The sequence below is a fragment of the Phocoena sinus genome, chromosome 12 (genome assembly GCF_008692025.1).
Source record: "Phocoena sinus isolate mPhoSin1 chromosome 12, mPhoSin1.pri, whole genome shotgun sequence".
Lineage (NCBI taxonomy): Eukaryota > Metazoa > Chordata > Mammalia > Artiodactyla > Phocoenidae > Phocoena > Phocoena sinus.
Window position 1 is genome coordinate 34,192,957 of NC_045774.1, and position 13,247 is coordinate 34,206,203.

Here is a 13,247-nt window from a genome sequence, read left to right on the forward strand (position 1 = left end):
TTTTGATGATGGCCATTCTGACTGGTGTGAGATGATATCTCATTGTAGTTTTGATTTGCATTTCTCTAATGATTAATGATGTTGAGCATTCTTTCATGTGTTTGTTGGCAATCTGTATATCTTCTGTGGAAAAATGTCTATTTAGGTCTTCTGACCATTTTTGGATTCAGTCCTTTGTTTTTTTGATATTGAGCTGCATGAGCTACTTGTAAATTTTGGAGATTAATCCTTTGTCAGTTTCTTCATTTGCAAATATTTTCTCCCATTCTGAGGATTGTGTTTTCGTCTTGTTTACGGTTTCCTTTGCTGTGCAAAAGCTTTTAAGTTTCATTAGGTACCGTTTGTTTATTTTTGTTTCCATTTCTCTAGGAGATGGGTCAAAAAGGATCTTGCTGTGATTTATATCATAGACTGTTCTGCCTGTTTTCCTCTAAGAGTTTGATAGTGTCTGGCCATACATTTAGGTCTTTAATCCATTTTGAGTTTATTTTCGTGTATGGTGTTAGGGACTGTTCTAATTTCATTCTTTTACATGTAGCTGTCCAGTTTTCCCAGCACCACTTATTGAAGAGGCTGTCTTTTCTCCACTGTATATTCTTGCCTCCTTTATCAAAGATAAGGTGACAACATGTGTGTGGGTTTATCTCTGGGCTTTCTATCCTGTTCCATTGATCTATATTTCTGTTCTTGTGCTAGTAACATACTGTCTTGATGACTGTAGCTTTGTAGTATAATCTGAAGTCCGGGAACCTGATTCTTCCAGCTCTGTTTTTGTTTCTCAAGATTGCATTGGCTATTGGGGGTCTTTTGTGTTTCCATACAAATTGTGAAATTTTTTGTTGTAGTTCTGTAAAAAATGCCAGTGGTAGTTTGATAGGGATTGTATTGAATCTGTAGATTTCTTTGGGTAGTAGAGTCATTTTCACAATGTTGATTATTCCAGTCCAAGAACATGGTATATCTCTCCATCTGTTTGTATCATCTTTAATTTCTTTCATCAGTGTCTTAATTTTCTGCATACAGGTCTTTTGTCTCCTTAGATAGGTTTATTCCTAGATATTTTATTCTTCTTCTTGCAATGGTAAATGGGAGTTTTTTTTTAATTTCACTTTCAAATTTTTCGTCATTAATGTATAGGAATGCAAGAGATTTCTGTGCATTAATTTTGTATCCTACTACTTTCCCAAATTCATTGATTATCTCTAGTAATTTTCTGGTAGCATTTTTAGGATTCTCTACATATAGTATCATGTCATCTGCAGACAGTGACAGCTTTACCTCTTCTTTCTGATTTGGTTTCCTTTTATTTTTTTCTCTTATTGCTGTTGCTGATACTTCCAAAACTATGTTGAATAATAGTAGTGAAAGTGGGCAACCGTGTCTTGTTCCTGATCTTAGTGGAAATAGTTTCAGTTTTTCACCATTGAGGACGATGTTAGCTGTGCGTTTGTCATATATGGCCTTTATTATGTTGAGGTAAGTTCCCTCTATGCCTACTTTCTGGAGGGTTTCTATCATAAATGGGTGTTGAATTTTGTCAAAAGCTTTCTCTGCATCTATTGAGATGATCATATGGTTTTTATCCTTCAGTTTGTTAATATGGTGTATCGCATTGATTGATTTGTGTATATTGAAGAATCCTTGCATTCCTGGGATAAACCCCACTTGATCATGGTGTATGATCCTTTTAATGTGCTGTTGGATTCTGTTTGCTAGTATTTTGTTGAGGATTTTTGCATCTGTGTTCATTAGTGATATTGGCCTGTGGTTTTCTTTCTTTGTGACATCTTTGTCTGGTTTCAGTATCGGTGATGGTGGCCTCCTAGAATGAGTTTGGGAGTGTTCCTCCCTCTGCTATATTTTGGAACAGGTTGAGAAGGATAGGTGTTAGCTCTTCTCTAAATGTTTGATAGAATTCACCTGTGAAGCCATCTGGTCCTGGGGTTTTTTTTGTTGGAAGATTTTTAATCACAGTTTCAATTTCAGTGCTTGTGATTGGTCTGTTCATATTTTCTATTTCTTCCTGGTTCAGTCTTGGAAGGTTGCGCTTTCCTAAGAATTTGTCCATTTCCTCCAGGTTGTCCATTTTATTGTCATATAGTTGCTTGTAGTAATCTCTCATGATCCTTTGTATTTCTGCAGTGTCAGTTGTTACTTCTCCTTTTTCATTTCTAATTCTATTGACTTGAGTCTTCTCCCTTCTTTTCTTGATGAGTCTGGCTAGTGGTGTATCAATTTTGTTTATCTTCTCAAAGAAACAGCTTTTAGTTTTATTGATCTTTGCTATTGTTTCCTTCATTTCTTTTTCATTTATTTCTGATCTGACCTTTATGAGTTCTTTCCTCCTGCTAACTTTGGGGTTTTTGGTTCTTCTTTCCCTTTTTGCTTTGGGTGTAAGGTTAGGTTGTTTATTTGAGATGTTTCTTGTTTCTTAAGGTAGGATTGTATTGCTATAAACTTCCCTCTTAAAACTGCTTTTGCTGCGTCCCATAGGTTTTGGGTCATTGTGTTTTCATTGTCATTTGTTTCTAGGTATTTTGTGATATCCTCTTTGATTTCTTCAGTGATCTCTTGGTTGTTAAGTAGTGTATTGTTTATCCTACATGTGTTTGTATTTTTTACAGATTTTTTTCCTATAATTGATATCTAGCCCCATACCGTTGTGGTTGGAAAAGAAACTTGATACGATTTCAAGTTTCTTAAATTTCCCAAGGCTTGATTTGTGACCCAAGGTATGATCTATCATGGAGAATGTTCCATGAGCACTTTAGAAGAAAGTGTATTCTGTTGTTTTTGGATGGAATGTCCTATAAATATCAATTAAGTCCACCTTGTTTAATGTATCATTCAAAGCTTGTGTTTCCTTATTTATTTTCATTTTGGATGAGCTGTCCATTGGTGAAAGTGGGGTGTTAAAGCCCCCTACTATGATTGTATTACTGTCGATTTCCCCTTTTATGGCTGTTAGCATTTGCCTTATGTATAGAAGTGCTCCTATGTTGGGTGCATAAATATTTACAATTGTTATATCTTCTTCTTGGATTGATCCCTTGATCATTATGCAGTGTCCCTCTTTGTCCCTTGTAAGTCTTTATTTAAACTCTATTTTGTCTGATATGAGAATTGCTCCTCCAGCTTTCTTTTGGTTTCCACTTGCATGGAATATCTTTTTCCATCCCCTCACTTTCAGCCTGTATGTGTCCCTAGATCTGAAGTGGGTAGATAGCATATATACGGGTCTTGTTTTTCTGTCCATTCAGCCAGTCTATGTCTTTTGGTTGGAGCATTTAATCCTTTTACATTTAAGGCAATTATCGATATGTATGTTCGTATTCCCATTTTGTTAATTGTTTTGGGTTTGTTATTGTAGGTATTTTCCTTCTCTTGTTTTACCTGCCTAGAGAAGTTCCTCTAGCATTTGTCGTAAAGCTGTTTTGGTGGTGCTGAATTCTCTTAGCTTTTGCTTTTCTGTAACGCTTTTAATTTCTCCGTCAAATCTGAATGGTATCCTCACTGGGTAGAATAATCATGGTTGTAGGTTATTCCCTTTTATCACTTTAAATATGTCCTGCCACTCCCTTCTGGCTTGTAGAGTTTCTGCTGAAAGATCAGCTGTTAACCTTATGGGGATTCCCTTGTATGTTATTTGTTGTTTTTCCCTTGCTGCTTTTAATATTTTCTCTTTGTATTTAATTTTTGATAGTTTGATTACTATGTGTCTTGGCATGTTTCTCCTTGGATTTGTCCTGTATGTGAGTCTGTGCTTCCTGGACTTGACTAACTGTTTCCTTTCCCATATTAGGGAAGTTTTCAACTATAATCTCTTCAAATATTTTCTCAGTCCCTTTCTTTTTCTCTTCTTCTTCTGGGACCCATATAATTTGAATGTTGGTGTGTTTAACCTTGTCCCAGAGGTCTCTGAGAATGACCTCAATTCTTTTCATTGTTTTTTCTTTATTCTGCTCTGCAGTAGTGATTTCCACTATTTTGCCTTCCAGATCACTTATCCGTTCTTCTGCCTCAGTTATTCTGCTATTGATACCTTCTAGAGAATTTTTAATATCATTTGTTGTGCTGTTCATCACTGTTTGTTTGCTCTTTAGTTCTTCTAGGTCCTTGTTAAACGTTTCTTGTATTTTCTCCATTTTATTTCCAAGATTTTGGATCATCTTTACTACCATTATTCCGAATTCTTTTTCAGGTAGACTGCCTGTTTCCTCTTCATTTGTTAGGTCTGTTGGGTTTTTGCCCTGCTCCTTCATCTGTTGTGTGATTCTCTGTCTTCTCATTTTGCTTAAGTTACTGTGTTTGGGGTTTTCTTGTCGCAGGCTGTAGGTTCGTAGTTCCCGTTGTTTTTGGTGTCTGCCCCCAGTGGCTAAGGTTGTTTCAGTGGGTTGTGTAGGCTTCCTGGTGGAGGGGACTAGTGCCTGTGTTCTGGTGGATGAGGCTGGATCTTGTCTTTCTGGTGGGCAGTTCCACACCTGGTGGTGTGTTTTGGGGTGACTGTGGCCTTATGATTTTAGGCAGCCTCTCTGCTAATGGGTGGAGTTGTTTTCCTGTCTTACTAGTTGTTTTGCATAGTGTGTCCAGCAGTGTAGCTTGCTGGTCATTGAGTCGAGCTGGGTCTTGGCGTTGAGATGTAGATCTCTGGGAGATTTTCGCCGTTTGATATTACGTGGAGCTGGGAGGTGTCTTGTGGACCATTGTCCTGAACTTGGCTCTCCCATCTCAGAGGCAGAGGCTTGACACCTGGCTGGAGCACCAAGAGCTTGTCATCCACACGGCTCAGAATAAAAGCGAGAAAAAAAAGAAAGAAAGGAGAAGATAGAATTAAATCAAATAAAGTTATTAAAATAAAAAATAATTATTAAAAAAATCTTTTTAAAGTAAAAAAGAAAAAGAAAGAAGAGAGCAACAAACTAAAAAGCAAATCCACCAATGATAACTGGCGCTAAAAAGTATACTAAGAACAAAAACAGAAACGGACAGGCAGAACCCTAGGACAAATGGTAAAAGCAAAGCTATACAGACAAAATCACTCACAGAAGCATACACATGCACATTCACAGAAAGAGAAAAGGGAAAATATATATATATATCGTTGCTCCCAAAGTTCACCTTCTCAATTTGGGATTATTCGTTGTCTATTCAGGTATTCCACAGATGCAGGGTACATCAAGTTGATTGTGGAGATTTAATCCACTGCTCCTGAGGCTGCTGGGAGAGATTTCCCTTTCTCTTCTTTGTTCGCATAATTCCCGGGGTTCAGCTTTGGATTTGGACCCACCTCTGCATGTAGGTCGCCTGAGGGCATGTGTTCTTCTCTCAGACAGGACAGGGTTAAAGGAGTAGCTGATTCGGGGGCTCTGGCTCACTCAGGCCGGGGGTAGGGAGGGGTACGGCGTGCGGGGCGAGCCTTTGGTGGCAGAGGCCGGCGTGACGTTGCACCAGCCTGAGGTGCGCTGTGTGTTCTCCTGGGGAAGTTTTCCCTGGATCGTGGGACCCTGGCAGTGGCGGGCTGCACAGGCTCCCGGAGGGGAGGTGTGGGGAGTGACCTTTGCTCGCACACAGGCTTCTTCGTGGCGGCGGCAGCAGCCTTCGCGTCTCATGCCCGTCTCTGGGATCCGCGCTGATAGCCGCGGCTCGCGCCCATCTCTGGAGCTCCTTTAAGCGGCACTCTGAATCCCCTCTCCTTGCGCACCAGGAAACAAAGAGGCAAGAATAAGTCTTGCCTCTTCGGCAGGTCCAGACATTTTCCCGGACTCCCTCCCGGCTAGCCATGGCGCACTAACCCCCTCTGCAGGCTGGGTTCACACAACCAACCCCAGTCCTCTCCTGGGATCTAAGCTCCGAAGCCCGAGCCTCAGCTCCCAGCCCCCACCCGCCCCGGCGGGTGAGCAGACAAGGCTCTCGGGCTGGTGAGTGCCGGTTGGCCGTGATCCTCTGTGCGGGAATCTCTCCGCTTTTCCCTCCGCACCCCTGTTGCTGTGCTTTCCTCCGCGGCTCCGAAGCTTCCCCCCTCCACCACCCGCAGTCTCTGCCCACGAAGGGGCTTCCTAGTGTGTGGAAACCTTTCCTCCTTCACAGCTCCGTCCCACTGGTGCAGGTCCCGTCCCTATTCTTTTGTCTCTGTTTATTCTGTTTTCTTTTACCCTACCCAGGTACGTGGGGAGTTTCTTGCCTTTTGGGAAGTCTGAGGTCTTCTGCCAGCATTCAGTAGGTGTTCTGTAGGAGTTGTTGCACATGTAGATGTATTTCTGATGTATTTGTGGGGAGGAAGGTGATCTCCGCGTCTTACTCTTCTGCCATCTTGAAGCTCCTCCCATTTAATAGTTTTTCTTCATATAATTTGCTTTAGCTCATTTTAAAAATACCTTCAAAAGAATTTAGTCCCTGGTGGCGCAGTGGTTGACAGTCCGCCTGCCGATGCAGGGGACACGGGTTCGTGCCCCCATCCGGGAAGATCCCACATGCCAGAGCGGCTGGGCCCGTGACCCATGGCCACTGAGCCTGTGCGTCCAGAGCCTGTGCTCCGCAACGGGAGAGGCCACAACAGTGAGAGGCCCGTGTACCGCAAAAAAAAAAAAAAAAAAAAAAAGAAAGAAAAAACAAGAATTTAGGGGCAGTTATCACTTTTTATAGATTAACACTTTCCTTTAAAGTCTTTTGGCCTCGCCAATAAATGTTCTTCCAGAGATTCAAAGAAGATCCCACGTGATAGCAATGTACTAATTAGAGACCATATGGACAGAGCTAGAGCTATGGGGTCCATAAAATTCAGTATCAAATTTCACTTCATTGTTGTTAAAGGAAAAAATGCTCTAATTCATTATTCATCATTTCCATAAGTTCAAACATTGGTATAATGTTTCCCAAAGTTTCTTTCAAGCAAATTATGTAAGCTATTCAAAATTAAATTACAGTGTACCTTTGACATTTGAGTTTAATACCTGATGCATTGCCTTATCACATGCTACTCACAAAGGCCAGTGATATACAATGATTTGTGATTTTCCCCCGTGTAAATTTCAGTTTCCTACACTGAGAGGTGGATGTATGGAAACAAGTCAGCACCGGGCATCAGCCCCTGAGTTCAGCTTTGCTATGCCGTCTTTTCATTTCATCTGCAGGAAGTCTTCAGAAATAAAAAAAAAAAAAAAACAAAACCAGCAAAAACAATACTTGGCCATATTTCATGAACGAAATGAGTTATAACAGTATTCATTAATTTTGAGATTTGTAAAGGTCTTAGTACGCCAAAAATGTCAAAGATCAACTGTACTGTGTTTAGTTGCTAATCAGAGCTATCCATCTGTAAATATTTTCTCTTTATTTCCCTTAGTAACCGTGTCTTTACAAATTTATTTCCCGGAAAGGTATGTTTTTAATAAAAGAAAACTTGTGGTAAAAGGGTCATATTCCATCTGTGAAAGTATTTGCTCTTTAAAAGTACAGTTTCCAGACCACTCATTCCCAATTTTAAGCATTTATTATGAACTCCTAAATAAATTATTCCTTAAGCCTTTAGACTTCAAGAGATATTACTATATCTATGTACTATAGTCGTTTGGATTTTTAAGTAATGAGATTGCACATTTGTCTCTCCTAGAACCACCAAGACCCATTGCTCCTCCCCAGCTGCTTGGTGTTGGGCCTACATATTTGCTGATTCAGCTAAATGCCAACTCCATCATTGGTGATGGTCCCATCATTCTGAAAGAAGTAGAGTACAGAATGACATCAGGATCCTGGACAGAAACCCATGCAGTCAATGCTCCAACTTATAAATTATGGCATTTGGATCCGGATACTGAATATGAGATCCGTGTTCTACTTACAAGACCTGGTGAAGGCGGGACGGGGCTTCCAGGACCTCCACTAATCACCAGAACCAAATGTGCAGGTAAGACTGAAGAGCCGGCCACTCTGCCAGTGAAGGAATCTAGCATAAGACATACAATATTCATACAATATTAAAAGTACTAATTATTTGGTACATGACTAGTCACACTATTCTAAGAGTTCCAGTTGTAGCCTTAAGTATGTCATAAATTTGACTGATTTAAGGGCAGTGTGAATGTTTATCTTTTATTTTTCAGTAGTATTATGAATCCACAGTCTTTTCTTGCATGGTAATTTTGCTTGGCTTGCTTATATTTAGTCCAAAATCTCTGATTGATGCAGGTGAATGTATTATATAGAGAGAAAACCTTTGCAGTTCAAGCAAACGTTGAATACCTTTCTACTATGTGGAGATTGTCTTCCTCGATAATTTTGTTATGGTCAGTGCAGAGGCCATATCTGATAATACACATAAGAAAAGTTACTCTGAGCCAATCCTCAGTAAGATAACCCTCCTATTCAGAAAATCCTGTTGTCGAGGATGAATGCAGCAGCTTGGCACCCAGCTGTAAAATACAGAGGCTTTCCATATGTTTTTAAGCCTTGTATTGCCCTCCTAATGTCTGAAACAGAGTGGTGAAAATAATAGCACATGGAGAAAACACAAAGAAAGAATAAAAAGTGAAATAAAAAGTAATATAAAAGCATACATCCTAGTTCCTTATTGTACAATTGTTATAATGAGAGAAAATGCTAGCTTTTTATTAAAAGCCACTGAAAAGTTTGTCTAAGTTATTAGAGTATACTTTTAGTGCACTGTTTATTTTATTTTTGAAAATAGTTTAATTTTTTAGGTCAGTTGAAAGAAACATTTTTTTATCCATCAAGCATTATGTTGAAACACCTGCAAAGTTAGTACCTGGGTCTATGCGTCTTGAACATTTATAGATTTAGGTTCTGAAAATTGAAAACTAAGACCATGGGGATCTATGAAAATGTAAATGCCTGTAAAGTGTCTTTTGTTTCTTTAACATCTGTTTAGCAGTTACAGTATTCTGAGGCTACCCACCAAGAGTACTGATCTAAGATCAAAGCAAAATCCATGCAATTACCTAGTGTACTGTCATCCCTAAATATTTTTTATTCTGGTTCAATTTTTATATGTTAATATTTATATATTAATTGTAAATATCAATATATTTCATATATTAATATTGAAAAATGCTCACCAATAGGAAGCTTAACGGCTCCATCATTAGTCTCAGATGTAGACAATAGAGTCTAGTAATTTGCTGATTGGTGTCATACATTTATCCTGTGGTTGAAAAATAGCTTAACCTCAAAAACACTGGGTAAGTCTCCATGGCTCAGCCTAAATCACACAAATTGCTTTTCAAATTTGTTGTACAGCTATGTCTTTTTATTCTAGGTAATGTGACAAATTATTCTTATTGTAGTAGATGAACTTCCTGAGGGGAAAAACAATTTAACTCTACACCCTCAACTAGTCAGAGAAATAATTTAAAAAGAAGACAGTATGGAAACTGAGAAGTAGCTCACTCTTCCAAAATTAATATCCAGTGCTAACATAAGAAGATGAATAGTGATGTCCATTTTACTGAAGATATTGCCTACACATATTTTCTGATAAAATTACCTTTTTCTGCCTACATTTAATCCTTATAAGGTATATACAAATTAAAATAATAAGTGTTGATTTACTATTCCAGAGATCTTCCTTGTGACTTTTTGTGCCCTAACTTCTTTCTTTTAAATATCTCATCTGCCTTCTTATTTTTTTATTTCATCAAAATAGAACCTTAAAAATTTACAGTACCATACAATGTGTTGTTAATATAATGTAATTGTTTAACTTAGGAATTATTTGAAATCGGCCATTGGTGTGAAGGCCAATGGAGATGGCAAATAAATGAAACTGTGGGGTTTTTTTAATATATCTTTATTGGAGTATAATTGCTTTACAATGTCGTGTTAGTTTCTGCTTTATAACAAAGTGAATCAGGTATAAGTATACATATATCCCCATATCCCCTCCCTCTGGAGCCTCCCTCACATCCTCCCTATCCCACCCCTCTAGGTCATCACAAAGCATCCAGCTGATCTCCCTGTGCTGTGGAACAGCTTCCCACTAGCCATCCATTTTACATTTGGTAGTGTATGTATGTCATTGCTACTCTCTGACTTCATCCCAGTTTCCCCTTCCTTCCTGTGTCCTCAAGTCCGTTCTCTACTCTGCGTCTTTATTCCTGCCCTGCCACTAGGTTTATCAGTACTGTTTTTTTAGATTCCATATATGTACATTAACATATGGCATTTCTTTTTCTATTTCTGACTTACTTCACTGTATGAATAACTCAATTTTGTTCGTTTTTATGGCTGAGTAGTGTTCCATTGTATATATGTGCCACATCTTCTTTATCCATAGCAAGATCTTTCTTGACCCACCTCCTAGAGAAATGGAAATAAAATACAAAATAAACAAATGGGACCTAATGAAACTTAAAAGTTTTTGCACAGCGATGGAAACCATAAACTAGACGAAAAGGCAACCCTCAGAATGGGAGAAAATATTTGCAAACGAAGCAACTGACAAAAGATTAATCTCCAAAATATACAAGCAGCTCATGCAGCTCAATATAAAAAAAACAAACAACCCAATCCAAAAATGGGCAGAAGACCTAAATAGACATTTCTTCAAAGAAGACATACAGATTGCCAACGAACACATGAAAGGGTGCTCAACATCACTAATCATTAGAGAAATGCAGATCAAAACCACAATGAGATATCACCTCACACCAGTCAGAATTGCCATCATCAAAAAATCTACAAACAGTAAATGCTGGAGAGGGTGTGGAGAAAAGGGAACCCTCCTGCACTGTTGGTGGGAATGTATATTGATACCACCACTATGGAGAACAGTATGGAGGTCCCTTTAAAAACTAACAATAGAACTACCTTATGACCCAGCATTCCCACTACTGGGCATATACCCTGAGAAAACCATAATTTAAAAAGACACATGCACCCCAACGTTCATTGCAGCACTGTTTACAATTGCCAGGACATGGAATCAACCTAAATGTCCATCGACAGGTGAATGGATAATGAAATTGTGTTTTAAGGCTAGTTATGCTGTATTAAGTGGATGAAAAGAACATGTTGATGAGCATTGATTTATCCCTATTGAATACTTATGTTCAGAATGCATATTGAGCTGCAGTAAGTAAAAATAGGACTGTAAAGTGTTTGAGATATTTTACTTTGAGAATAACCTTATCTGTATGGGAGGGGATAGAGTAAAAATAACTTACACTCATAGCTGCTTTCAAATTTATAAATGTCGACATTTTGAAATAATATTGGTCTTTTTTTTCTGATATGTTATTTGAGAAACATTTAAGTTGTGGTCTCTGTGGCATAAAATGGTATCAAGCTCACTCATCTGTAGTTTTACTTGCAAATGTAAAAAGTTTTTTTTAAAACTATCTTTCACATGTGGGGAGTCTGTCACATATCTTTATTAATTTATTTATGTCCTCATAAGGTGTGTTTGATGCAGGTTTTATGGTAAAAAAAAAAGTACTTATAAACTAGATTTCCAGGTACATTGTAGATTGTAGAGAAACTGGTTACTGTTTTATAGGAACGTCTACTAATCTTGCTCTATTATTAGAAAAAGAGGGAAAGCTTATGCAATTATATATTCTATTAATTTTTAAATAATCCTGAAAAGCAGAAGTTGGATATAATTGATAAACATTGCATGTCTAAATACAGAGTCAGTAAAGGTTAAATTTATGATGTCCATCCACTTCTCTTCAAGGTTCCTTTCCCCAGGTTTAAGATCCCTCAAACCCTACCAACACCAGCATCATCACTAGACTCAGCCTGGTGTTTTATAACAACAAAATAGAACACAACTTACGCTATGATATTATCTGATATTTAGTACAAAAATTCTTCATAGTCTGGGGAAATGATCCCTTTAAGACACCAAACATAACTTTTGGAGAAGTTCCCATCTAATTCTATTAAATTGTGCAAACTCTGAATACTGGTTCTATAAACCATTCCATTTTAACAAATATTAGGAGAATGTCTTGGTGTAGGGTAGTGTTTTACCATTAATATCATCTGGTTGAGTAAATATTTATTGTTTTGAAATAGCTATTTTAATGCATTCTACATGTTAGACCACCAAGAAGCCTTTGAAGATAAGTATAAATTTTTTTTAGCTATATGTATGTGTCTGATATCAATTTCACGTGAATTTCTTATAAGTAACAAAGGGATGATGATTACTTTCAGTCTCTCAGAAATTCTTATTTTATTTTGGTGTATCACAGAGGAACAATTTTTGACTACTAGGGACCTATCAAAGAGTAAATTAGTTACTATTTAGTGTCTTTAAAACTCCATTTTAATGTAGTTAAGCCTTTGAAATTTTACTTCTGGCAATAGTAAACTTTTTCATTCTTGGCAGAGATCTGTCAATAAATAATTTTACAGCAAATTAATGAAATGGTTGTATTTATTAATGAGTATATTTTGTATTTTAAATGCAAGTGTAGATTTTCATAATTCAGTATTGATTGGTACTGCTTTATAATTATTTGGATATTATTATCCCAATTTTGTAGCTGGTGAATCTAAGATTCAAGAAAAACAAAATAAAAACAATGATTTGGCTAACCTCAGCCAACTGGGCAACTGGGGCTCACACCCATTTTCTGGAACTTGAAAAGCCTGAATTTTTTTCCCTCTTTCTCCTACTACAGGCAATCTTCCCCCCCGCCCCACACCCCCTTTCAGAAGAAGAGTGTAGCCTGAGTAAATGAAAGTATGATGTCTGGGAGGGATGTACATTTTAAAAAATTGAATCTTCATGGCTGAATTATTCCTTGAGAAAACATAGCTTAATGTTTGCAACTTCAATTTTATTAAAAGCACAATTGATTAGTGTGTTGACACTCAAGTATACACTCTTAAATATTTTAAACAGTTAAAGAAGTGTAAAAAATGTTTTACACTATTCTTTTCTGAAAATGTCCTACCTAGTTGCCAAAGCTGTGTCTTTGTTTTCTTTCTGAAGTACATTAAAATCATTTGGTAAGTGCAATTAACTGCTTCAGGGTTACTCAAGTTAGGAGAGGTGGTAATTACAGCCTCTGGTGCCTGTAGCCACCTACACTTGCCTCATGCTTCTCTATGTGCCTGAGGGGTATGATTACTTCGTTGTTAGCTTACAGCCTGACCCATGTTATTGTTCACATAATGCTTTTTCAGGCGTTTTATACATTTTTAAAAAGGTACAAATGTGACATTGTCTTAAATGGGAAGTAATTCAAAAACTCCACTGAACAGTCAAAGAAAGCATACTT

The 13,247-nt window shown here is 37.7% G+C and overlaps 1 protein-coding gene across 5 annotated transcripts in view; it reads left to right on the forward strand.

Moving 5' to 3' along the window:
• Positions 1-13,247, forward strand: part of PTPRK (protein tyrosine phosphatase receptor type K) — a 576,017-nt gene that overhangs the window by 351,506 nt on the left and 211,264 nt on the right. For all 5 annotated transcript variants that reach the window (XM_032651570.1, XM_032651569.1, XM_032651571.1 and 2 more), the window contains one exon: positions 7,610-7,903. In XM_032651570.1, the coding sequence (XP_032507461.1) occupies positions 7,610-7,903 (294 nt within the window). The remainder of the gene's footprint in view (positions 1-7,609; positions 7,904-13,247) is intronic.